The 26470-nt window shown below is 47.6% G+C and overlaps 1 protein-coding gene across 2 annotated transcripts; it reads right to left on the bottom strand.

Annotated features, from left to right (window-relative positions):
- Window positions 1-70: 70 nt before the first annotated feature.
- ELMOD3 (ELMO domain containing 3) lies at window positions 71-25863 on the bottom strand. 2 transcript variants are annotated; one of them, XM_027072071.2, is made up of 12 exons: window positions 25670-25863; window positions 24420-24697; window positions 20009-20086; window positions 19493-19562; window positions 15531-15599; window positions 14437-14525; window positions 12623-12746; window positions 12249-12371; window positions 10277-10407; window positions 1893-1969; window positions 1497-1624; window positions 71-1023 (listed from the first exon to the last, which is right to left on the bottom strand). In XM_027072071.2, exons 2-12 carry the CDS (start codon window positions 24468-24470, stop codon window positions 821-823), a joined length of 1143 nt encoding a protein of 380 aa, XP_026927872.2. In that variant the 5' UTR covers window positions 24471-24697; window positions 25670-25863; the 3' UTR covers window positions 71-820. The 2 variants fall into 2 exon arrangements, with proteins under 2 accessions (XP_026927872.2, XP_014931333.2); XM_015075847.3 differs by having other exon boundaries at window positions 25789-25860.
- Between the last annotated feature and the right edge of the window lie 607 nt (window positions 25864-26470).

Raw genomic sequence — 26470 nt, 5'->3', positions numbered from 1 at the left:
GGACTGGTGCCGTCACTAGGCTGGAGCACCTGGCTCTACCAGGCTGGAGGAAAACACCTGGGGCCCTTGGCCTAGGACAATTCTTTTATTCAAAAACTGCCGATGTGTGAACCTCCTCCTTCATCCAGGCCAGAAAACCATCCCTGGTGGCAACCGCACACCTTCATGGGGTGGGGTTTGTGCAGTAGTGGGGTGCCCAGCTGGTGGGCAGTGGGGATGGGCAGCAGTGGAGACACCCAGCCGAAAGGCGATTCTGTATCCTCAACAGCGGGGCTGAGGCATGGGGAGACGTGAGGGTGGGGTGAGTGCAAGGCCAGAAACCCCAGAGGGGCCCCATATCAGCCTGGTGGAGGAAGAGGAAGACCTGTTGCTCTGGTTCATGCTGTCCCCTGTTGGCTGCTGCCACTGCTCCTCCCTTCGAATTCTAGCCACAGGGTCCCTGTCCTGTGGGCACCTGGGGCCTGAGAGCCTGCCGCCCAGGGAGTCAGAATTCTGGCACCTCTGTGTGGGCATATCTTTCGATGTGCAGATATGTAGAACATCCAGGTAGGGCTTTCCTGCCTCATGATCCGTTCACTCACTGGGATTACCTGGAAACCAACTCTGAAGTAGCTCAATTCCAATTATGACAAGTTCATCGCTCTGGAGGCAGGTCTGTGGGGAATGGGATGAGTCTAACTGTCCCTAATGTCTCACACGGGTGAGGGTCCTTGGATTCGCCAAGGAGGTCCAGCCGGCATACACTTGGCATAATGTGCCAAGTGCCCTTCCAAAGCCCCCGTGGCCCAGCAGCTGGGTGTTTCTATCAGCCTCCGGTTGGTCAGATCAGCCGCGTGCCTTTGGATGAATGTGGTGGCAGGTCACACACGCCTGTGAAGGTGAGATCCCTGGAGTGAGAGGCTTGTGGCCCACAGCACTTCTGTGTTCCCAACAATGAGGCCTGTCCCTTTGACACTCCAGCCAGGTAGATTTCCAGGGTCTTGAGCAGCCGCCTCGGGCTCTTCTTGGCCAACACCTCCAAGTCTGGAACAGAGGAATGGAGAACAAAAGGCTTGAGGGGGCTTTGGGCTGCACACCAGTCCAGGCCTAGCAGCTCTGGGGGCACCCCCCAACCCAGACCCTGTGGAGAGAAGGGTGAAAGGGTCCAAGGTGGAGAGCTCTCCAGAGAGGGAGGCTGACGGACCAGGCAAGCCACAGGAACTGCACATTGTACCTTGACCAGGGCAGTCTCGACTTTGAATGGTCAGTCCACCCGATGGACCCAGCTTTTGATTCAGTAAATATAATCTGAGGTCAGAAAGGGAGGAGAGGTGGCAGGCTCCAGAGGGTGGGCTGATGGACACTTTGGGAAGCTGGAGTTTGAGAAAGTGTGAATGGGGGGGGGGGGGGGAGGGGGAGGGAACTGTAACCCAAACCAGTCTAGCAACTATCCTGGGGTCCCTGAACCTGGGGACCCTAGGAGTTCAGACCTCCTAGGTCAAGACAAAAGAGCACACCTTTGAGGACAAAGCCGGAGTCTGCGATGGTCTTCTGCTGAGTCCTCCAAACGTGTGCGAGGCGGAGGAAGGTGGCGGCATAGAAGCTGTTCACCACCGGGATCACCTTTTGCTGCCGGTTGCACTCCCTATAGCACATGGGCGGGGGGGGGGGTGGGGGGGTGACCCACCCCGCAGCAGACAAGCTGACAGCCAGGTGCCTCCTGCCCTCCATTCCCCCAGGGAGCCTTTCCTCAGGCAGCCTTCACCTCAGGGTAGGGTTGGACTCTGCTGGGACTGGACTCTGTTGGGGCTCTGGGAGAGGGGCTGGGAGAATGGGGCAGGGGGTGGGAAGGAACCAGGTTCTGCTGGGTCGCTCTCATCAGCTGGCTGAGGTTGACCAGCGTGGGGACTCACCTGGAGAGACATTCCTCCCTTAAGGCCTGGATTGCAATGCGGGTGATATTCACGGACATCAAACAGAAGGGGAATTGCTGGAATGGAGTGGGCACAGGGTCAGTGGCAGCCCGGCTCTTTACATGTTAGTTTCTACCGTTGCACATACCCAAGGACACCCCCTGAGGGGCACACACAGATCAGTACACTCCTTAGTTGGGAACAAGAGCCAAAGTCTCTTTATCCCATCTGCTTCCCCTAAGAAAAAGTCATTACATTATGATGCAGAACTGTGCTGTCCAGTAGGGTAGCAAGTAGCCACAAAGAGCGACTTAAATTAGTTAAAAATTAGGGGCACCTGGGTGGCTCAGTCGGCTAAGCATCCGACTTCAGCTCCAGTCATGACCTCACAGTTTGTGAGTTCCAGCCCCGCATCGGGCTCTCCCAATCTCATCCCATTGAGCTTGGGATTCTCTCTCTCTCTCTCTCTCTCTACCCCTGCCCCACTTGTGCTCTCTCTAAATAAGTAAATAAACTTAAAATTCATATAAATTAGTTAAAAATTAAGCAAAACTAAAAATCCGACTCCTCGGAACACCTGGGTGGCTTAGCCGGTTAAGTGTCCGACTTCGACTCAGGTCATGATCTCATGGTTCATGAGTTTGAGCCCCATATTAAGCTCTATGCTGTCAGCACAGAGCCTGCTTCAGATCCTGTCTCCTTCTCTCTCTCTGCTCCCCCTGCTGGTTCTCTCTCTTTCAAAATAAACAGACAAACAAACAAACATAAACAAAAATTCAACTCCTTAGTTGAAAAAACACTGAACTCCCGTGACGCCCAAGGGTCTCAATCGGTGAAGCGTCTGACTCTTGATCTCGGCTCAGGTCATGATTTCACAATTATGAGATGAAGCCCTGAGTGGGACTCGGCGCTGACAGCAGGGAGCCTGGTTGGAATTCTCTCTCTCTCTCTCTCTCTCTGCCCCTCCCCTACTCTCTCTCTCTCTCTCAAAATAAATAAGTAAACTTAAAATTTTTTTGAAAAACAAAACTGAAGTCCTGAGTCCTATTCCTTATATATAGAGTGGTCAATAGCCATCTGTGCTGAGTAGCTAGCTACTGTATTGAGCAGTGCCAATAAAGAACACTCCCTTCATTGCAGAAAGTTCTACACTGAACTATCTGACAGCACTGAACTGTAGAGGGTCTTCTGGCTCCGCAAAGATTTTCCTTGGGGTCTTCATGACATCTGGGCTCCAGATCTTGGCCTGGACGCCTGCTGGCTGTGTGTCCTTAGGAAGGCCACCCGAATTCTATGAGACTTAGCTTTCCCGTTTCTTAGAACCAAAAAGGAAATAACATTGAGGACTGCGCAGGAAAGAGTTAACGCACCAGACCTGAGACTGCTGTCCTTAGAAAAACCTGCCTGCAAGGGTGGCCTTTGGCTGGCACCTGGGAACTTGGATTTTGGGAGGGTTTCCACCATCCCCTCAGGATGACTCATGTGCCTTAACTGTACAATGTGGTTTATGCTGAATATCTGCTTTTTCTCTGACTCTGGAATTTTGGTGTGTGCTACACAGAGGGTGTGTGCACGACTGCCCCCATAAAACCTTGGGTACTGAATCTCTAGTGAGCTGCCCTGGCTGGCAACATTTCCTGTGCTGTGTGATTCGATACTGGAGGAATTAAGTGTTTCCCGTGTGGTTCTACTGGAAGAAGACTCTTGGAAGGAAGCTCATGCCCGATTTCCCGTGGATTTGTCCCACGCACTCCTTCCCTTTGCTGATTTTCCTATAAATCATAGCTATGAGTGTGACTATAGGCCAAGTCCTGTGAATCTTCCCAGTCAATCATTGAACCTGGGGGTGGTCCTGGGGACCTTGACAAAAGGGCCATGCTGGGTGGAGTCGAGTCACTATTCATTACAAAAATGCTATGAGATCGGTTTTATTACCTACAGTTCACATTTTCTATTATCTATTTCACAACCTACTCACAGTTATCGTCGCGAGCAATTAGATCGCATATGCAAAATACTAAGCACAGTGCCGGCCTAAGGAAGTGTTAACAAATGTTCATAATTATCCTTTCCTCAACATGAGTAGCTGAGGTCAGCAGCAATGCATTTATACCTTCATGTATTGCCTACTTAATTACATATATACTCGTATAAGATTGCTCCCTCCCTAGACTTTTTTCAGTCTAAAAATAAACACGGGAACAAGAATATGGTAGCAACATAATTAACAGAGGATCGAAACCCAGTGTTTGCTCACTCCTGAGAACACTGTTACCGAGCCCACTTACTAAAAAGCAGTGAAAAACTGGAATTCAGATCTAAATGCCTCTTTTTCTTCAGCAGTTCCTTGGCCCCTGACAAGTGTTGCCTAGAGCTAAAATACTACACTGAGGCTGTGTTGAGGAACTGACTGAAAGACAGCGGAGGAAGCCAGACCTGGACATTTTTGTCTGTCACATTCTGGCTTAACCACCTTTGAATACTGATGCAAAGAAGACCAGATCGTTTTTTGGGGTGGCTGCTGACATGGCTCCATCCCTGGAGATTCAATTCAGTAGTCTGGGGAGGGGCCTGGGCACCTGCACCCCCTAGGTGACTCTGAAGTGAGTTGCCGGCTGACGACTGCTGCTATGAGGAGCCCACTGCTGGGCTAGCTGTCAGGAGGTGTAGGTCCCAGGCCCCACTTCACCACTTACTAGCTTTACCTCTCTGACCCTCACATTTCTCTGCCTGGAAAAGAGATCTATAAGGATCATCTCTACCCTACCTCTTTGCAGGCTGTCATGTTGGCGGAATGAAACAAGGCATGGAAAGTGCGCGGAAGGCTATTGAAGTGTGTATGTGAGCAAGCATTACCATAAGGTGCTTCCTCGCCTGCCAGCAAGTAGCCCGATGTGCCCTGCACCCCTCGGTGTCTCTGACAGCACCCCTTCTCCGCATGGTGTGGGCTAAACACTTCCATACTGCTGGGATTCGTGGGAGTCTGCCCCCCTACGCCGGCATTTGTACTTTTTTTTTTTTTTTACTTTTTTTTTTTTTTAACGTTTATTTATTTTTGAGACAGAGACAGAGCATGAACGGGGGAGGGTCAGAGAGAGGGAGACACAGATTCTAAAACAGGCTCCAGGCTCTGAGCTGTTAGCACAGACTCACGGACGCAGGGCTCGAACTCACGGACGGCGAGATCATGACCGGAGCCCAAGTCAGCCGCTCAACCAACTGAGCCACCCAAGCGCCCCGGCATTTGTACTTTTTTGCCAGTTCCCCTTTAGCAGGATGTACCGTGGGTACGTGGGGCTTTACGTTTCCCCTCAGGAGAGAACAGGACCAGCTGCTGGCAGAGCTTTGGCCCCCAGCTGTTACTCTGATCTCGCACACGCCTCCTGGAAAATGGTGTTTTCAAGGTTCATAAGGGCTTGAGGTGAAGCTTTACTTTAAAATCTTGGCATTGCTTTTACTTCAAGGAATTTTAAAATTAATCTGGGAGGGACCTTAGAATTGTTTAGGCCAAGGCCCTTATTTCATAGAAGAGCACGCTAAGGCCCGGAGAGGTTAAGTGACTTACATCCTAGCCCCATAATAATACTGCGGATGGAACCAGGATCTAGCTTCCTGATACCAGCCCTCTTATTAGGTTAAACTGCTGTTCCATCTTACTGGCCAACATGCATATTGTGGAGTAAACATAAATCCCCAGTAAGTTCCATAAAGGCCGGCCGGTGAAGGGATGAGAAACGGACTGGTCAAAGCAGTCAGTCTGGGTCCGTGCAGATCAAGTACCCAGTACTCTCTCTCTCATCCTGCTGCTCCCTCTGCCTGGGATGTCCCTCCCAGAGACATCTGGATGGCTTGCTCCCTCACCTCCCTCAAGCCTGTCCTTAAAAACAAATGAGGTATTCGGAGTTGGCAATACCCTCCACCCTGGCATCCATTTTCCTGTAGGCAGCTCTTACAACAGAGTTTTCGTACATCACAAGAAGGGAGACAATGAGGTCAGAGATAACTCATAGGAAATACCAATTAGCCGTGGGACTTTCAGCAAGTCATTTGGTTTCTCTGGGTCTCCATTTCCATGCCTCTAAAATGAGGGGCTGGATTGCTGAGGTACTCCTCAACCTCAAGAGAGGGGACCACGGCATAAGCTACCAGGTACGGTTCTCAAACTTAACCCAGACATTACCTCCCTGCATCGTGAAGACCACAGAACATGCCCACATTCTCACCCTGTGAGGTCCCTGATATATCTCAAGACCAGATGCTTGTGAAGTCCCACTCTTGCCTCTTCCAGTGTTTCCTGGAACAGACAGGCATAAGTGAAGCCTTAAAACTTAATGGGTGCTTTTCCTCCCAAAGATACAGAGATATTCAGTAGGACATCAGAAATGTAAAACTGCCCCAGGGGGCGCGTGGGTGGCTCAGTTGGCTAAGTATCGGACTCTTGATATTGACTCAGGTCATGATCATACAGTTTGCCTCAGGTTCTGTGCTGACAGTGTGGAGCCTGCTTGGGATTCTCTTTCTCTCTCTGTCTCCTCTGCCCCTCCCCACTCACACACACACACACACACACACACACTCACTCTCACTCTCTCTCTCCAAATAAATAAATAAATAAACAATTAAAAAAAAGAAAAAGAAAGAAAGAAAAAGTGTCCCAGTGGCAGGAACCATATGATAACTTGTTTTGTATTCAAGAAGTTTTGGATGAAAAAAGGGATCCACCTAAGACACACATATACACACACTAAAATAAAATAAATTAAAAATTAAAGAGGCATCTACTTTACTAACAGTTGTGTGTGTGTATGTGTATGTGTGCCCTCATGCACACACAGATATGTATTCAACTGACTTTAAAAACATAAGATGTATTTATGTATGTATTATTACACATAAGATGTATAACGTGTATTTTTACTCACGGAAATCAATTACGTTGAGGGGCACTTGGGTGACTCAGTCTGTTAAGTGTCCGATTCTTGATTTTGGCTCAGGTCATGATGTCACAAACCATGAGATCAAGCCCCGTGTCCACGCTAACAGTGCAGAGCCTGCTTAGGATTCTCTCTCCTTCTCTCTCTGCCCTTCCTTGCTTGCTCTGTCTCAAAATAAATAAACTTCCAAAAAAAATTTTTTAAGTTATTTTGATAACACTCACTGAACGGCTGTTGCTTGGCACTTTACATAGTTTATCTCTAACTTAGAATAATTCTGCAGGGTTGGAATTACTTTCTCATTTGACAAGAAGGAAGAAATTGAGATTGTGAGAACCACAAAACACGGCCAGCCACACTGTTACTGCAACGGTCTGTTTTGGCAACTCAGGCCTGCCCACCTCCAACCCTCTAGGGTAAGATGATCTGATGCAAGTGTTGCAGGTCTGATGCTCAGCCACTGTTCTTGGGCTCCTCTCCCTCAGGCAGTATCAAAGCACACCACCTTCCTGCACCAGGGCTGGGACAGGTACACTCGCCTCCGTAGACCTCCCCTATCAGGGCTGGGAACGAACCTGTAGCACATGTGTGTATTCCAGGCTCTGTCCACAGAGAGGGCCTGGAAGGGTCAGAACTTACTAGCAGCGAGAACACCTGGCCCTCAGCGCTTGCTTTCTAAATGTCATTCTCCAACTAAAAGAGCAAGAGCTCCTTAGAGAAGTGGGTGATTCCAGGCCTGGAAATCATATGGGGAAAATACAAGATGAGACCAGAGCATTTTCTGCAGTCCAGAAAGCTAAACAGCGCTCAGAAAAGGGCACACTGTAAGGGCACAGGTGCCCACCTGAAAGAGCTCCGAAAATGGCCGAAGACCTTGAAACAATGTGAGCAACAAAATAAGTAACGATACTATTGGGTTATAACCCATAGAAAAAGATAAATATCTATATACGCTGATATAAAAACAGAGTATTTGCGCAGTCTCAAAGTATCTTCCCCAAGACAGTTACTAATTACAAAGGGGAAAAATAATAACTCTACAGTGTAGAAACCTGGCAGACACCTTAACCACATGATCAAGGTTAACCTTACCAGCAGTAAGACATGTTGGCATTACGTGCTCCTGAGCTGAGGCACAGAGAAGGCCACTGCTCTTTTGTGGTGCTCTTACCAAAAATGCATAACCTCAATATAAAATTTGTATGGCGGAGCGTCCAGGTGGCTCAGTCGGTTGTGTCTGACTCTTGATTTTGGCTCGGGTCATGATCTCAAGACTTGTGAGATTGAGCCCCGTGTCAGGCTCTGTGCTGAGCATGGAGCCTGCTTAGGATTCTCTCTCTCTCTCCCTCTCCGCCTCTCCTGCACTTGTGCTCTCTCTCAAAATAAGTGAATGGACACTTAAAAAGTAAAATAAAATTTGTATGGCAGACTGAACCCCCCAACCTTGCTCTCTCTTTTCTATTTCAGTTGATGGCCATTCTATCTTTCCAGTTGCTCAGATTAAAAATCTTTTTTTCTCACACCCATAATCAATCCATCAGAAAAATATGCTGGTTCTATTTTCTTTCTTTCTTTCTTTCTTTCTTTCTTTCTTTCTTTCTTTCTTTCTTTCTCTCTCCTCTCTCTCTCTTTCTTTCTTTCTTTCTTTTTAAAGCAAACTCTCCCTCCAACATGGGCCTTGAACTCATAACCCCAAGACCAAGAGTCACATGCCCTTCCAACTGAGCCAGCCAGGTACCCCAACTAGCTCTACTTTCTTAAGCCCACACGCTCAAGATCCCATATCCAGAATCTGACTACTTCACAACACCTCCTCTGAAAACACCCATCATCTCTGACTGGATTATAAAAGCCCTCCCTACAGACTATTCTCAACCTAGCCACTGAGAGGATACATTTAAAAATGTTGAGTTGCATCATGTACTCCAGGCTGCTGAAAACCCTCACTTTATTCAGAGTAAAATCAAAAGTCCTCATCATAACCTACCAGGCCCTCTGCCATCTGGTCCCCGTTAGCCGTATGACCTCCCTCCCGACTGTTCTCCCGGGCTCTTTCCACTCCAGCTGGCTCCCTGCTGTCCCTTCACATGCCAGACATACTCCTTCCTCAGCACCTTTGCTCTTGTCACTCCCTCTGCGTGGAGTGCCCTCCCCCAGGTGAAGGGCCAACACCTTCACCTCCTTCAAGGTCTAGTTTAAGTCCCTCCCTCTCATGAGAGCTACCTTGAGCACCCTAACCTTACCCTACTTGTTCTTTCCCTTTAGCACTTACCACCTTTGGGCATACTTGATCATTCCTTTACATGTTAGTCTCACTGCCTTGTCTTCTGTGCTAGAAGGATCTTTGCTTTGTCCTCTGATGTATCCCAAGCACTAAGCACAATAAGTAGCATAGGGAATGCTGAATAAAAATTTGTTTCGTGGGGGCCCCAGTCAGTTAAACTCAGTCAGTGGAGTGTCTGAGTCTTGATTTCGGCTCAGGTCATGATCTCACAGTTTGTGAATTCGAGCCCTGAGTCAAGTTCTTCACTGACAGCACAGAGCCTGCTTAAGATTCTCCCTCTCCCTCTCGCTCTGCCTTTCTCCTGCTCAGTCTCTCTCAAAATAAATACATAAATAAACAAGTAACTTAAAATTTTTTGTATAGTGGATAAATTCCATGTTCCATGCATCTGGCATAGATGAATGGCAGGAAACAGGTCAAATTTGTTTTCTAAAATGGTGGGATGGTGCACCTAGATGGCTCAGTTCATGGAGCATGCTAGTCTTGATCTTGGGGTTATGAATTTGGGCCCCAAATTGGGTGTAGAGATTATTTTAAAGTAAAATCTTTAAAAAAAATAAACAAAACAAAACAAAACAAAATGGTAGAACTACCACCTTTTACTACCTGGGAAAAACGTGAAACCTAACTCCAAAGAAGGTTTGGACAGACCAAGGGCTACAGGAAGCCACTTCTGGCCTGTCAGTAAGACCATGTGTCACCTGACCCTCACAGGCAAATCTCCTCCTCTGGGGCACATAAAGACTAACTCTTCTCCTTTAGGGTCAGGAGAACCTACTAATACTGTTGAAGGGATTTCCTCAGGGAGGATAATGAGTTGACACATTAATATCACAGCTACGCCTAGCGCTTCCATATACAACCTCATTTAATTTTCCCAACTATCCAGCTGAAGTGTTCGTGATTTCCATTCTATGGATGAAAAAAACCAAGGCTCTGAGGAGTTAAAGCACTTGCTTGAGACACAGGCTAACAAGTGGTAGAGCTCAGATTCCAGCGCAGGTCAGGCTGGTGGGGGAAGCCTGGTCCTGGTTTGGCCCCAGTTGTCCTGAGAGCCCTCAACCACTAGAGACAGCCCCCGTGAGGCTCTCCTGATAGCTCAGGAGCACCATGCTCCCGGACCCTGGGTCCACAGCCCTTTCTCTGGCTTCCCAGCAAAGCCCCACCTGGATATGGTGACGAGACAGGCGGAAAATCTCCTGGGCCATCAGCAAAGTCTTTGAGTCCATCACCAGGTACAGCAGGTGCAGGAGGGCAAGGAAGCCTGCTCCTCTCAGGTCTGTGGCCGGATTCGCTCCTGCAACAGAGATGAGGACATGGAGAGTGACGGCGAGCAATGCCAAATGAAGTCCCTCCTCCCGTGGGCTTCAAGGACTTGATTACCTTTGCTACAGGCCAAGTGGGGAGTCTGGACTTCCATCCCTGCCTGACTGTAACAAGGTGCCCCTTAGTTCCACCAAGGTAGTTTCAGCAAACTGGGAGCTGGGAGTGAGCCCCCCTACCCTTGCGATGTCAATGAAGTCTACATGGGACTCCTGTAATGAGTCATGTAATTTGGTACCTGTGCCCCTCTTAGCCAGTGGCATCAGCGGAGGCCGAACAGGGTGCCTGGGTGGCTCAGTCGGTTCAGTGTCCGACTCTTGGTTTCAGCTCAGGTTATGATTTCACGGTTCCATGAGTGAGTTTGAGCCCCATGACAGGTTCCGCACTGCCAGCAAGGAACCTGCTTGGGATTCTGTCTGTCTGTCTCTCTCTTGCGCGCTCTCTCTCTGCCCCTCCCCTGCTCACGCTGTCTCTCTCTCAAAATAAATAAATAAACTTAAAGAAAAAAAGAGTACATTTATCTTGATGAGCACTGAGTACTAGATGGAATTGTTGAAACACTATTATTATACACCTGAAACTAATTTATCACCAGCAGGACTACTTTAGAAAATGGCTAAAGGAAGTTCTTGAAAATGAAAGGAAATGATAAAAGAAGAAATCTCAGAATATCAAAAAGGAAGACAGAGCAATGGAAAGAGTAAACATACGGGCAAATACAGCAGACTTTGCTCCTCCTCTTGAGTTTTTAAAATTGTTTGATGGTTAAAACAAAAATCATAACACTGACATGATTTTCATTGCATATGGAGGAAAATTTTAAGATAATTATATTATAGATGAGGGAGGATAAAGGAATTTAAACATGTTGTCAATGCCAATGGACCAATTAGTTATAGGTACGTAAAATTTCCTATTTATTTTATTTTCAGAGAGAGAGAGAGAGAGAGAGAGAGAGAGCATGTGCACACACAAGTGGGGAAGAGACAGAGAGACAGGGAAAGAGAATCCCAAGGGCTTGAACCCATGAACCGTGAGATAATGACCTGATCTAAAATCAAGAGCAGGGATGTTTTAACTGACTGAGCCACCCAAGTGCCCCTAAAACTTCCTTTTTTTTTCCTAATTTTTTTTTTTAACGTTTATTTATTTTTGAGACAGAGAGAGACAAAGCATGAATGGGGGCGGGTCAGAGAGAGGGAGACACAGAATCTGAAACAGGCTCCAGGCTCTGAGCTGTCAGCACAGAGCCTGATGCGGGGCTCGAACTCACGGACCGCGAGATCATGACCTGAGCCGAAGTCGGCTGCCCAACCGACTGAGCCACCCAGGTGCCCCTAAAACTTCCTTTTTAAATGAAGACATTTTCCTATTCTATATAAATGTAACTTGATACGATTTTGAAAAAAGAGTTGTATAATCCCAAAACAGCTGAAATCATTTTGTTTCACTCAAAAAATAAAATAGCATAAAGCAAAATTTTTATCTGTGTTAAAAGGAATGAGGAAAAAGAAAACACTAGATTCCAAATCCTATCACTCTGATGCTTTCTGTCTCACTTAGAGTAAATGTTTGACAATGGCCTGTAAGGCCACAAGTGATCTTTTCACTTCAGTCACACTCCTTGCTATTTCTCAAGCATAGTGAACATGCTCACCTCAGGGCCTTTGCATTTCCCATACCCCCTTCCTGGAATGCTTCCCCCCAAGATATCAGTCTCAGGGTGTTGGCATGATAGGAAGAAGACTGTCTGGGCTCTTGCTCTAGTGGTGGAATCAGGGGTCAAGGAAAAGATGAACCATTCCTGTCTCTTACCCTGAAAGCCCAGATCTTCCCAGTGGTCTCCGTAGAGGGCACAGTCGAACTTGGAGCCAGTCAGCTTCTTATAGATGGTCTGGAGGACTCGGCCATGCATTGGGTCTTGGTTATCCAGGCCACCTACCCAAAAACACATCCCACCCCCCCGTCAGATTGCTGGCCTCTGAAGGGATGACTGAGTGTTTCTCAGAAAATGGTTGATACAAGGTAGATCTGGACTGTACTCGTCACTGTGTTCTCCCCCATTTTCATCCCGCGGCTCCCGCTCTCCCCCACGACATGGTACATGAAAGACCTCTGGCTTAGCCTCAACAACAGGTGGGCAAACAGTGCTCTCTGCCTGACCACAGATGCAGCACCCGTGCACTCACACTGAGCAATGGTCAGGACCAAGTCCCTTTCTTCACGGAGGCCCTGGTGGAGCTTTGGAGGCCCGAAGAGGCAGTGCCGGAGGGCAGCGAGCCCAGTCCTTCGAATAGTTGGCTGAATTCTTTTCTGGGGAGGAAATCACAGGCAATGAGCAGAGGGCTGAGTTCACCTGCTTGTTTGTTTATTTATTTATTTATTTATTTTTATTTTTTTAATTTTAGGGAGAGAGAGGGATAGCATGAGCAGGGGAGAGGGGCAGAGGGAAAGAGAGAATCCCAAGCAGGCTCCATGCTCAGTGCAGAGCCTGATGCAGGGCTCGATTCCACAACCCTGGGGTCATGATCTGAGCCGAAATGAAGAGACGGACGCTCAACCAACTGAGCCACCCAGGCGCCCCTCTGAGTTCACCTGCCTTAATAAACTGACCTTTAGGATCAGTACAGGGACTGTTCTTGCAGAAAGAAGTAGCTCCCCCAACTACCTGGCTGGGCTGTGGGCCAGGGAAAGGGGGTCGAAGCTGTGAAACACCTGCTCAATCTCTGGAGACAGGCTCTTCTGGCCCCCAGGATTTTTGTGAGTAGGAAAGAGATATAGGCATTATTAGCCCGTTGTCTGCATTTGCTCCTCCGGGTTTCTCCAGAGCTCCCTATTCCACCGACCACCAAGGAGGCTAGAGATGGCTGACGCGGGGACCCCCGCTTTGGTCTGACAGAAGCCAGGCCAGGTTTCCCGGCAGGGCCGCTTTCCCTTTTGTAGGTCTATCTCTTTCTGGAAAGGACATAAATGATAAAGTCTCGCAGGTCCTCTCAACTTCCAGGGTGAGGGAGCCAGCGGGGAGGCGTGTTTAGTGGGGGCTTTTTTGGAGCCGGATACCTGAGGGGTAGCTGGAGCGTTCTGTCCATACCACAACCAGCACCTCCTAAACCAGGTCGTGCTGACTTATGCCTCAAGGGCCACTGCAGCAGGTATTAGAATTTCTGGTTTTGGTAGCTTCTGGCTCTCTGGGTCCTAAAAACCAACCTGATTCTTGTCTTTGCAGCCTTTCTTAAACCTGGTTTTAGGTTGAAGATCTGCAATCACAATCCTCTAAAATTACTCGTAGTCACTCAAGATGCTGCAGAAAGCCCTCGAGCTTTTATTCTCCTCAATGTTTTTAAAATTCTCCTCGGGGCGCCTGGGTGGCTCAGTCGGTTAAGCGTCCGACTTCAGCTCAGGTCACGATCTCGCGGTCCGTGAATTCGAGCCCCGCGTCGGGCTCTGGGCTGACAGCTCAGAGCCTGGAGCCTGCTTCTGATTCTGTGTCTCCCTCTCTCTCTGCCCCTCCCCCATTCATGCTCTGTCTCTCTCTGTCTCAAAAATAAAAAATAAACGTTAAAAAAAAAAATTAAAAAAAAATAAAATTCTCCTCAATGTTTTAAAATCCTCACATATTTTTAAAATTCTCAAATCACTTCTGGTTCCCTGAGGGAACAGAAGATTTTTCTACAATGGCCATGGATTACTCAGCTTTCTAGACAGGATGCCTTGCTTACCTAAGGAGCTATCTAGCATTTGATTCCAGAGGAAGAACAGGGAGCTGCAACACAGACCTCTGTATGACAGGGCCATAAGAACTCTGGGGCACAGTCCCCAAAAGGCCACTGGGGTCCTGTATGAAGCATGGGTCTTTGGCTACCCCTGATTCTGTGCTCTAAGATTTCTTAGGTGAGGTAGGGTCCTCAACCGGAAGCTTCAATCTAGCTTGCCCAGTGTGGGATAGAAACCTGGGCCCTGGGAAGAACGTGCTTTGCCTGAGACCCCAAAAGTACTTTCATACCTTGAAGGAAGAGAGGTCCACAGTCTGGAAATGCTGCAGGGCTTCATTGAAGGAGATTAGCTGCCCAGGCTGGTCTGAGCTGGCCTGACCTATAGCAAAGGGGAAGACACTCCAGGATTTATAACAGTAGTCATTCCATCCGCGAACATTTACTGAGGGCCCTCTGGTTGTCACCTCTAAGCCAAAAGCTGGCCTTCAGTTGCAAACGTCAGATACCTACAGCTAAAACCAATTCTTTTTCAAGGGGCTACCATTATCTGCTGGGCCAGCTCCCTTTTAAGACCAGGCTGTTCAGAGGCTTGCTAGGCTGACCTCTGCAGCTGAGTAGGGACAGATCTGACCTGCGGGGGGGTGGGGGAGGGGGTCCCTAAATTCCACTCATCTGTGAGGAGGCAACTCACTGACTGGAGTAGGTGCCCCTGTGGGAGCATGCCAAGGTCTGTTTAGGGGCCTTTCCTAACTGCTACTTTGCCCCTTCTCACACCCTGTATGCGAATGACCCCCTTTCTGTCCTTTGGTACTGTCCACAGGGAATTAATTATCAGTTAGCAAATATAGGTGATGACTGATACAGTCCATTGTAATGACTTTTCAGGAGCCCCAGGGAAGCTCAAGCCAGGTATGCGTCCCAGTTCTACCCTCTTATAGCTCCATCCAAACCTGTCAAAAAAGGAAGTGAGACCATTTTCACCCAGCCCTCAGAGCCATCCAGCAGGTGGCTTCAGCCCCTATCTCCAGAGACCTCCCCGTACAGTGAACAACCTTAGGCAGGGACCCTGGCTGCTGGCCTCCATCCTTCTGCCCAATCTCATCACCCTGCAGAAGTTGACCCTGGCCAAGGTCCTCCCTGTCTTCTCTCAGGTGTGAGTGGATGGCAGCCCTTTCCCCATGGCATTCGTCCCCATTTCCTCCAGAGGCAGAATGTCATCATCTCTGGATTTGGGAAGATATTTTATTCTATGTCAAAGGGCTAAAATGAAAATGCTCAGTAATTGTCTCCTAATCTCAGAGTCACAAAAATGTTAGCCACACATGTGGATGGCACCCTTCCTAGCAGCTGGGCTGTGTGGAGACAGTGCCGTTCCCGTGGTTACCTGTCTCCGTCCGGATGTTGTCCACAGCTTCCCATTCTTCTTGGGCTCTGAGCACCTCCACACTCACAGCTGTAACAGTGAGAAAGGGAGACCCTCAGAGATCTAGGTATATCTGGATCGCTGCTGCAGCCCCCGCCTTGGTTGCCTGTCTTGGATCTCATTGCCCTCAGGTACCCTCTCCACACGGCTGCCAGTGTGAATGTTCAAAAAGGCAGCCCCCTTTGATGTCAGCCCCCTGCTCAAAACCCTCCAGGGATTCTCCATAATTCTCAAGATAAAACCCAAACTCTTCAGCACAGCATCTAAATACGTTCACAGTCTGGGTCTCTCTTGCATCTCTAGCTGTCCCGTAGGGCATGCAGAATCCCTCCACACCTCCCACCTTCGGTGCCTCTGCACAGACAGTTCTGCCACCGCAAAGTCAGCACCCCAGTTAACTCTGATGCCGGCCCTCACCCACACACCTTCTTTGACTTCATTAAATCTGGATTGGGAGTCACTCCTCTGTAAACTCCTGACACCCAGTGCTCGTCAGTGCTGGAATGGTCTCTCCCACTACACTGGGAGCTACATGAGGACAGGGTTCTCCAGAACCTAGCTCAGTGCCTGACCCAGGGCAGGTGTTCAACAAAAGTTTGCTAAATGAATGAAAGCACTGGAAAAGCAGGAGAAAACAAGCAGCAAGATAGATTCTCTATAGCCACCACCCAGCCCTTTCTCCAAACCACAGCTGTCACTCTTTAGCCCAGACTGCTGGTGGCACGTCCTGCCGCGGGCTTTTCCCATTTGCGAGAGAGGAAATCAACAAATAATGGAGAAAACAGAGACACTTGAGTCCAAGACCCCAAATCACGACCCCTCCAGCCTCTACCTCCAGTGGTAAAAGTGAGGGGGCAGCTCCTCTCGGCCATGCAGTCTTGACTGAGGATAGCACAGGACAATTAACTGTTTTGAAAATATACTTGCTAATAAAATAAAATCAATAAAATGCTACCAGAAACTCAAACCACTAACAGATATCGAGGAAGAGAGTGCTGCTGGGAAGCCATGGAGGGCTGTTACTGACCGCACACTCCAGAGCCAAGTGCCGGCGGGCACCTTCCCTCTGCTGCTCCCCAGCGGTGCTTCAGTGGGCGAGGCACGGACTATGTGCCATCACTCACTGCCACGAGGAGGGGCGTGACTCCTTAGCTTCTCAGGGCAGAATGTGGCCCAAAGATGGGTACTCAGTATGTGTCAGCTAGTATTACTGACAGTCCTGGGTTCAGGTCCAGGGGAGCAGTGGGTAGTGGCAGCAGGGCACATGGGTCTGGATTTCTAGGAAATTCAATCTTGCCAGCCCCCGTCTGGAGTGGACTGGGACCCCGAGCCTCAGGGCTCCCAAGCTAGATCACTTCACCAGGATACAGACTGCCTGACCTTGGATGGTGAAAAAAATAAAACTTCCTTCCAGCATGCTGGACCCCAGGGAGATGCAAAGGAGGGAGAAAGCGGTTGAACAAAGAGAAGAGTGGAGTGGCAGTGGGGACTGCTCATTATGGTGCTGACAAGGGCCTCGTCACCCCTCACCCTCACCAACACCCAGCTTCACGGACTCTTCACACCACAGGCCCTCGTTCCAAGCCACTTGGTCAACTTTTCACCCCACATACCCTCACCTACCAAGAACTTGCCAGAAGCTTGTGAGTCAGGAGGAGAAACCTCACCAGGAAGGTGTACGAATCTGCTGAGATTGCAGGTTGGTCAATAGGAAATATAAGGTCCCAGCCGGCAACTGCACTCCGGTGCCTAAACACTGGGGACAAATGTCCAAGGCACGCAAGAGCATCTCCTCCCCTTCCTCTTGGAACCAGGGAGACTCCTCCTCCATCCAAAGATGATCCTGACATTAAATACTAATGCCCCCCTGACTAACAGAAAAAAGTGGAGGCAAAACACAAATCTTCAGGATAGTGAATGCAGCTCACATTAGCACAGGTCTTTATCTTTCTTCCTCTTTCAACTGCCTCCTTTATTTGGGCTCTCTTTCACTTACACAGGAAACAGCATTGCTGAGTTAGTAAGCTTGCTTATCTATCTATCTATCTATCTAATTTTTAAAGATTTTATTTTTTCAATGTTTATTTATTTTAAGAAGTTTCTGTCTTTTTAAGTTTATTTTTTAAAATTTATTTTGAGAGAGAGAGAGAGAGAGCACGTGTACAAGTGGGGGAGGGGCAACGAAAGAGGGAGAATCCCAAGCTGGCTCTGCACTCAGCACAGAGCCCAACACGGACCTGAACTCACAGAACGTGAGATCATGCCCTGACCTGAAATCAAGAGTCGGACGCTTAACTGACTGAGCCACCCAGGCGCCCCTAAATGTTTATTTTTGAGAGAGAGAGAGGGAGGGGCAGAGACAGAGGGAGACAGAGGATCTGAAGCAGGCTCCACGCTGACAGCAGAGACTGATGTGGGGCTCGAACTCACAAACTGCAAGATCATGACCTAAGTCTAAATCGGACGCATAACTGAGCCACCCAGGCATCCCCAAAATTTTATTTTTTTAAAGTAATCTCTATACATGAGGCTCGAACTCATGACCTCAAGATCAAGAGTTACACACTATGTCTGAGCCAGCCAGGTGCCTCATAAGCCTATCAATTTAAATGAGCTGAGAGCAATCTGGAAGAAAAGTGTAATCATTCAATGCGATTAAAAATATCTGGCGTATAGCTGCCAGTTGTACTGAAATATAAAATATTTTAGCATTTAAAGCAATATGTCTAATAAATGTTAGGTTTGTCATCACACAGTGAAGATAAAATTCTGGGTTTTTTAAAATGTTTGTTTTTGAGAGAGAGGGAGAGAGAGACAGAGTGTGAGTGGGGTAGGGGCAAAGAGAGAGAAGGAGACACAGAATCCGAAGAAGGCTCTAGGTTCTGAGCTGTCAGCACAGAGCCCGACATGGGGCTCAAACTCACAAACCATGAGATCATGACCTGAGCTAAAGTCGGACGCTTAACCAGCTCAGCCAACTAGGCACCCCAAAATTCTTTTTCTTTTTTAAATGTTTATTTATTTTTAAGAGACAGCACGAGCGGGGCAGGTGCAGAAAGTGGGGGACAGAAGATCCAAAGTGCGTTCAAACTCATGAACCACAAGATCAAGACCTGAGCCGAAGTCAGATGCTCAACTGACTGAGCCACCCAGGTGCCCTGGTATATTAGAAGAAACTTCATAGATCTCCAAATAGTTTTTCTACATTAGAATATTTTTAGCAAGCCCCATATTTCTGGAGATTATATTTTCAGTTTGCAGAATTTAAAGATGACAATACAATGAGATTTATAGTCTGTGTGCTAAGCACTTTACCTTACTTAGCTCACTTATTCCTTACACAATTCCTGTTACACAGCAATTCTGTCTGATGCACGCCCAGCTTCACAGATGAAGTAAGTAAAGGTTAGAAGGTTAAGAAACGTGGCTCATGATCCTATAGCTGGTGGGCAGAAGCAGCACTTAACCCAGAGACATGGGATTCCAGAATTGGTGTTTCTCAACTATGAGTGGGCATTTCTGTGTCATAAATCAGCGAGTGAAATGAGCTTTAAATACAGTACATGAGAGAATCATAAAGCCGATAAAATAGGATACTTTCTCTAAGGCTTTTCACATGCACTGAAATCATTTTATTGTCACAGTATCCCTCTGAGGATAAAGGAGGCATTGATATTCCCACTGTAGACACAAAGATGATATGACTTGCCTAAAAGTACACAGTAAGCCACGAGCAGAGCTAGATCAGGACTCAAGCCTTTTGACTCCTAATCCAGAGTTGATTCTAATTTTCCTTGAAGAATGATAAATCTATCAAGTTGTACAGGACAAGTAGTGAAAGAAGTACAAATGATGAAGAATAGACATGGGGAGCTCTGACTTGGGTCCCACCCAGGCTCCAAGGGCCCTGAAGGGGACCTTACCACCTGGCTCCCATCCATTCGCTTCTGCGGTCAGGGCCTGGAGGATGCCATGGTTCTTCAACTCTGAGATCTGTAGGGGCAGCTGACCTTTAGTGTGAGGGCGAATCCACACCCCTCCGTCCACACAACCAATTCCCACCCTTGGAACTGGAGACCAGAAGGATGGGTTGATTAAAGCCAATCTTAAAAGAGAAGCACATGGAAAACTCCCGCTCTGATGTACAAGTTGCGCGATGTGGGGACAAGCATGTGCTCTCCTTGAAGAGTAAATAAAACTTCACGTCACTCCATTGAGACTGTGGTGTGCCTTTGGTATTCCCACTGCACTTTACAGTCTGCTTCACTAGCGCAATTATCTTACTGGCTAGAGGTTGTTTTGCAAGTTTGTGCCCCACACCTCTGCTCCCAAGTGTGAGTTCCTGGAAGCAAGGTCTGTGCCGTGCTGTGTGCCCGGCACCACAAACTCGCAACAAAAGCCTGCATTGGCAGGAGGTACTGGAGTTGGGTGATACGTACAGGAATTCCTCTGAAAGCCTGAAGAACACTGTTTTCCTTGTCATATGGTGGAGGACACACAGCACACACACTTTCAACCTGTAAGACAAAGCAGGATCAACCTCTCGGGCACATATAGGTCTTCCAAAGTTGACAGCTTAAATGTCACACCTTTTCGCAATACCACACACACAAAAATGGCTGAACTCCTGAGAAGTCAACTACAAGGAACACTGTAAGGGAAAACTTCTGCTTCATCTGGTTTTTTGGTTTTTTTTTTAATTTTTTTTTAACGTTTATTCATTTTTTGAGAGACAGAGAGAGACAGAGCGTGAGTGGGGGAGGGGCAGAGAGAGAGGGAGACACAGAATCTGAAGCAGGCTCCAGGCTCTGAACTGACAGCACAGAGCCCGATGCGGGGCTCGAACTCGCAAACTGCGAGATCATGACCTGAGCCGAAGCCGGATGCTCAACCGACGGAGCCACCCAGGCGCCCCTGCTTAATCTCGTCTTAAGAAAAGCTGCAAAAAGCTTAGTTAATGCTATCTCAGATTTCTTGGCTCCGTGAAACATCTCAGGGCTCTGAGTAAGTAAAGCTCAGTCAGGCAGTTCCCTTACCTTTGGCTAAACCTTGCCCCATCAGAGGGTAAAGAAAACCACTTGACCAACTTTTGCAATTCAGATTACCAATACAGGGCTAATTTTACTAATAATGTTGGGAATAAAATCCTACAAATCAGTTAGGGAAAGAAACCCGACCCAGTAGAAAGACGGGCATGGATATGGACAGCTTACCGAAAAGGAAACACGAATAGTTCTGAAACATACAAAAAAAATGCTCAACCGCACTCATAAGAGAAAGGTCAGGGGCACCTGGGTGGCTCAGTCAGTTAAGCAACCAACTCTTGATTTCAGCTCAGGTCATGATCTGATGGTTCGTGAGCAGAGCTTGCTTGGGATTCTCTCTCCCCATCTCTCTGTCCCTCCCCTGCTTGTTCTCTTGTTCTCTCTCTCAGAATAAATAAATAAACTTAAAAAAAATATGAGAAATGTCAAATAAAACTACTCTGAGATTGGGGTGCCTGGGTTAAATGTCCAACCTCAACTCAAGTCATGATCTCACAGTTCATGAGTTCGAGCCCCGCATCAGGCTCTGTGCTGACAGCTCGGAGCCGGGAGCCTGCTTCGGATTCTGTGTCTCTCTGCCCCTCCCCTGCTCGCACATTGTCTCTCTCAAAAATAAATAAACATTGGGGCGCCTGGGTGGCTCAGTCGGTTGAGCGTCCGACTTCGGCTCAGGTCATGATCTCACAGTCTGTGAGTTCGAGCCCCGCATCGGGCTCTGTGCTGACAGCTCAGAGCCTGGAGCCTGCTTTGGATTCTGTGTCTCCCTCTCTCTCTGCCCCTCCCTCGCTCATGCTCTGTCTCTCTCTGTCTCAAAAATAAATAAAAACATTAAGAAAAAAAAATTTTTTTAAATAAAAAATAAAAAAAAAATAAACATTAAAACAAAAAAATTTTTAAAAATCTACTCTGAGATAATATTTTTCACTTATCATATTAGCAAATATCAAAAAGTGTGGTAACACGCTGTGTCGGCTAGCAAACTAAGTGTTAGAACACTCTGAACAGTAAACTGTTTCCATCCCTACAGCTTGATAATATCTGACAGAATCAGATACACTTTGTGCATTTTGGGTCTGCAACTGCATTCTAGGAATTTACCCAACAGATATACTTGTCCGTGTGCAAAATGACATGCTTATAGCACTGTTCACAGTAGCACTGTTTGTAATGGCAAAAGGCTAGAAAAACCCCAAATGCCCACTAAAGGACTAGCTAAACAAATGAAAGCACATTAACTCAACGAGATCCAATATAGCCATAAAGAAAATGAATAAGAAAGTACTTTGTGGACAATATGGAACGATCCACGTGATATATCAAGTGAAAAAAGCAAAGGGCAGAGTATATATGCGATTTTACCATGTGTATTTTCAGAAAATACACAAATACATTTGCTTTGCTCTGCCAAGACGTTGTCCAGAATTATACCCAAAGAAGCAGTGACTTGGCCTCCAGAAGAAAACTGGGTGGCCGGGGCACAAGAGTAGAAGGCAGTTTTTTCACTATAGATACATCCTCCATGCTTTTTGGAGTCTGAACCATGTGAATGTGTTATTTTCTCTAAAATAAATAAAAGAGGGGCGCCTGGGTGGCTCAGTTGGTTAAGTGTCTGACTTTGGCTCAGGTCATGATCTCACGGTTTGTGAGTTCGAGCCCCGCGTCCGGCTCTGTGCTGACAGCTTGGAGCCTGGAGCCTGCTTCGGATTCTGTGTTTCCCTCATTCTCTGCCCTCCCCCACTAGCGTTGTCTCTCTCTCTCAAAAATAAATAGACATTAAAAATTTTTTTTAAATAAACACAAGAAACTAATTAAAACTAGTAAAAAAAAAAATCAGTGCTTTTGTCAAAGCTGTAGAATTCCAGCTTATTCTGTTACTCTAATCGTTCTCACAGACGTTTGCCAACTACTACTCCTTAAACAGAGCTTTGATTCTTTTATGACGAGGACACAGGAATGGCTGCCGAAACACACCATGGCTGAAAAAACTCCTCTGTCGCTGGCCTCATGATGCCCCCTCATGAATTTTTTTTTTGACAGTGTTTACTTATTTATTTTTAAAGATGGGAGAGGGGCAGAGAAAGAGGGAGAGAATCTCAAGCAGGTCAGCCCAGCCCCGACATACGACTCCACCCCATGAACTGTGAGATCATTACCTGGGCCAAAATCAAGAGTCAGCTCCTCAACCAACTGAGCCACACAGGTACTCCGATGCCTTCTCACTGTTATTGCCCACTTCGCCCCCGTGAACACCCTTGCTGTAGTTCCTCTCGCCTCCATCCCTCTGGTTGTGTGGTTTTCCTCCAGAATACGCCCCTACCACCACCTCTTGTGTCCTCCGGCCCCTTTAAGATCAGTTGCATCTCCTCAAGGTGGCCCACCTTATCCACTGGGGCCACACTACAAGGGTCTCTCCCCTTCTCTCAGCCCTGCAGCCAGTCCTGTGGGTGGCACAAGCTCCCTGCCAAAGGCCCGCATGATGAGGAAACAGCTCTTCTGAGTTGCTTCCTCAGGGCTGACAGTACGACAAACCTGCTTACAGCCAGAGTCTGGACATTTAGACAGGGACCCGGGCTTAGGATTCCTGCTACGAGTGCCTGCTTTGCTTTTTCTGGGGCATCTTTGAAAATAATCACTTAGAGTTGAGCCCAAGAGAAGTCAGTGACCTCCACCTTATGAGCAATAGGGGTACTTACTCATGATCTGGTACTGAGGACCACCCTTACCTAGGCTCCCTGCCCCCTCCGCACATTCACCCCTGCCGCGTTTCTGGGGTCTGTAAGTAGTAAGTCTTGTGACTCCTTCTTTGTGAGTATGCTGAAATTGTACCTAGAGTTTTTTTCTTGTTTTAATGTTTATTTATTTTTGAAAGAGTACAAGTGGGGCAAGGGCAGAGAGAGAGGGGGACAGAGGATCTGAAGCAGGCTCCGTGCTGACAGCAGCGAGTCCAATGCAGGGCTCCAACTCACAAACCGTGAGATCATGACCTGATCTGAAGTCAGACATTCAACCGACTGAGCCACCCAGGTGGCCGGTACCTAGAATTTTTACTTCCCCCCAACACAGTCTATCTTTAAATCACACTCTGCTGCTTTGAGTGGAGGAATCTTCTCTTATACTTCTTTCCTGTTTCTGACACCCATTAGCAGAGTATTTGGCACAAAATGCGTTCTCAAAAATATGTGATGATTCATTATGCTGAACAACTCCCTGTAGGGGTCTGTGTACTCAGGATTCACTTCATCCTTCCTTTCCCTCTCCAATTCAGTCCCTTCCAGTGGCCAAAGGCTTCTCTCTGTAGTAGAGTAGAGAAAACCTTCCTGGACTCCCAAAGCAAAGGCTTTATCCCAGAGGCTAATAAATCCCACAGGGTCCCTGTAAGACCATTTCTGGACAAGGGAGGGAGAAAGGGAGGTAGAGTCAGCTCCCAGACTCACAAGTCATCACCCTGGACTCCGAGTCCTGAGGATAATCAAGCCAAAGCATATGTGTGGCAAAGGGTCAATACAGTAACAAACTGATGAGTCACAAATACCTTGGGGGATTCCTCATTGAACTTCTTCTCTCACCCAAGCAAATCCAAAACAAAATCCCATGACCCACTTAGAACATAAGCTACCAGCAAAGGCAACTGACCCAGAGGTGAATGAATAGAAGCTTCTCCTAATAGAACAAAGAACATTATAATGAAAGTTTTCCTGTAACATTTCGAAAGTTCTACATTCTAGTGATATATCCTCTGTGTTACCACTATTAACAATATATCCCCAACCAACACCTTCTTCCCTAAATCGAAGTACTTGCTTACCTGTCCATCTCTTAATTCTTTCTCATGGAAAGAGCAAGAGTTTTCATTCATGATTCAAAGTCATTTGTTAAGTGAGCTTTGTCCTTGGGCTCAGAAAGGAGTTTAATAAGGATTAGAAATATGGAGAAAGCCTGACACCCAACTGTTCCGCCTTTGCCTTCCTTCTTGGCAGTCATTCAGACTAAGAGTAGGAAAACAGTCCCTGTGTGCCATCACCAGGGTGTGGGAGGTTTCTGCGAGTACTGAAAGAAGTCCCTGAAGTCTCTGAAGTCTCAGCACTGTTAAAAAAAAAAAAGAAAGAAAGAAAAAAAAAAAAAAGAAAGCTAGTTTCATCATTCAGTAAAGCCTCTGTTAAGAAAAATTGACTTTAAAAATTTTTAAGCAAGAAACTTACTCTGAATAAATCAGCTGCTTTAGCCAAATCCTAACTCTTACTATCCGTGCCACCCGATGACAAGAAGGGGATGGTGTAGGAGTCTGAGGGTTGGATTCTCAAGTGTCCAGAAGGCAGAAGCATCGCTGTTAAGTGGTAGGGTCAGTTCTAACCATGAAGTCACTGGGATTTGGGGGCAACTTATCAAAGGGTGGCATCCTGGTGGGTGGTCTTAGCTGAAATGCTTAGGCTTTGCTTAAGTCTCAGACACGGGTTGGGTCTGGGGGCTTAGAATACTAGGCCTGGTTCCTATGATGATAGAAAATCAAAATCCAACACGTTGCCTTGCCAGTGAACGCCAATATGGTACATGTTAGCCAGTGTGGCTAACTCTAAGGCGGTCATCCTACAAGCCCGCCTTGGGAAGGGGGCTGGACAGGCCCATAACCTACCATGGAGGAGCTAGACATCATGGATGCCTGTTACAACAATCTGGATCATAGGAGGGCAGACAGTCCACCACTGACTGACAATCATGCTTCACAGATGAGGGTAACTTAGGAAGGAGGGTGGCCTCTCTTTGAAGTCAGCTCCCCACTGTGGGAACATGATCCGGATTCCCTAAGAACTGGCTGCCAATAACAAACTAGAGTCTCTGCCAAGATGCACTGATTCCCAGCACCAAGAATGGGAATATTTCCTGGCTATTAGGCTGGACGTTTGGGTAACTCTAATTAAGGGGGGAGGACAGTGTTCGGTGGTCATGGTACCTCAGGAATTAGCTCTCTCTCACTGTATCCTCTGGGGTCTCAGCATCTGGTTCCCTTTCCTTTCCCTTCTCCTTGACCTCCATGACACCATATAACAAAACACTCACACATCAGCCAACGCTGGGAAGGTGACAGGCAGGTATGGTAAAAGCGACGTCAAGCAGCCTCTTCTGTTTCTGTGTATGAAATGAATCAAGCAGCTAGAAGTATGACCAGCTTCACACACCTGCTAGTGCCTCAGGTCTGGCTGGAACTCTGGGGGCTTCAACAGGTACAGTTAGTATCTGTATCAGAGACAGAAAAGAGCAAAAATTCTGTCAAATAAGCAAGTAATGGAAGTTAAGAAGTCACTCCCAGCAACATTAGGCTAGTTCCTTATAGTTGGGCCCAAGGAAATGGCCTTCCTCTAAGGACGGATCCTTTACCAAATTAAGGATTTATGGTGCACCCATTTTAGGCAAGGAGCTACATTAAGGGATATGATTTTCAAACTTCCTGCTGGAGCTTTCACTCTCTGAATAGGTATTTAATACAGTAACTGGGTCCATACGTTAAATACAAATGACCACGTAGGTCTGACAGTCCTTCTTTAATCCTTTCATCAGGCTTGTCGCTGGCAGCTCCCCGACCCTCACTACCCCACGGAAGGAGGGTAGGTGCTGTGGGGCCCCAACCTGCGGCTTGGGGGAGCCTCCAGGCCCCCGCCTCAGGCAACGCCATCCACGGGGCCGCCGCGGTCGAGGGCTGAACGATTGGCCATCGCGGGATGGGGATGGGGTGGGGGCACAGGGTTGGGTGCTCGCCGGCTGACTCGCGATCTCAACAGGAATCTCACTCCATCAAGAAACCCCGCCAGAATGGGGCTGTGTGGATTCCGGACGGAAACCTCCTCGCCACTAGGTACTGAA

Source organism: Acinonyx jubatus, chromosome A3, assembly GCF_027475565.1.
Source record: "Acinonyx jubatus isolate Ajub_Pintada_27869175 chromosome A3, VMU_Ajub_asm_v1.0, whole genome shotgun sequence".
In the NCBI taxonomy this organism is placed as follows: Eukaryota; Metazoa; Chordata; class Mammalia; order Carnivora; family Felidae; genus Acinonyx; species Acinonyx jubatus.
The sequence above is the reverse complement of the archived record's forward strand: the minus strand, read 5'-3'. Positions and strand labels throughout refer to the sequence as shown.

Bases quoted from the DNA above. Each gene is read 5' to 3' on its own strand.
- ELMOD3 (XM_027072071.2), bottom strand. From the start codon at position 24,470: ATGAATGAAAACTCTTGCTCTTTCCATGAGAAAGAATTAAGAGATGGA. The intron at 14,526-15,530 runs GTAACCACGGGA...CCTTTGCTATAG, and splicing joins CAACATCCGGACGGAGACAG to GTCAGGCCAGCTCAGACCAG. The intron at 10,408-12,248 runs GTAAGAGACAGG...TCTCTGTTGCAG, and splicing joins GGAAGATCTGGGCTTTCAGG to GAGCGAATCCGGCCACAGAC.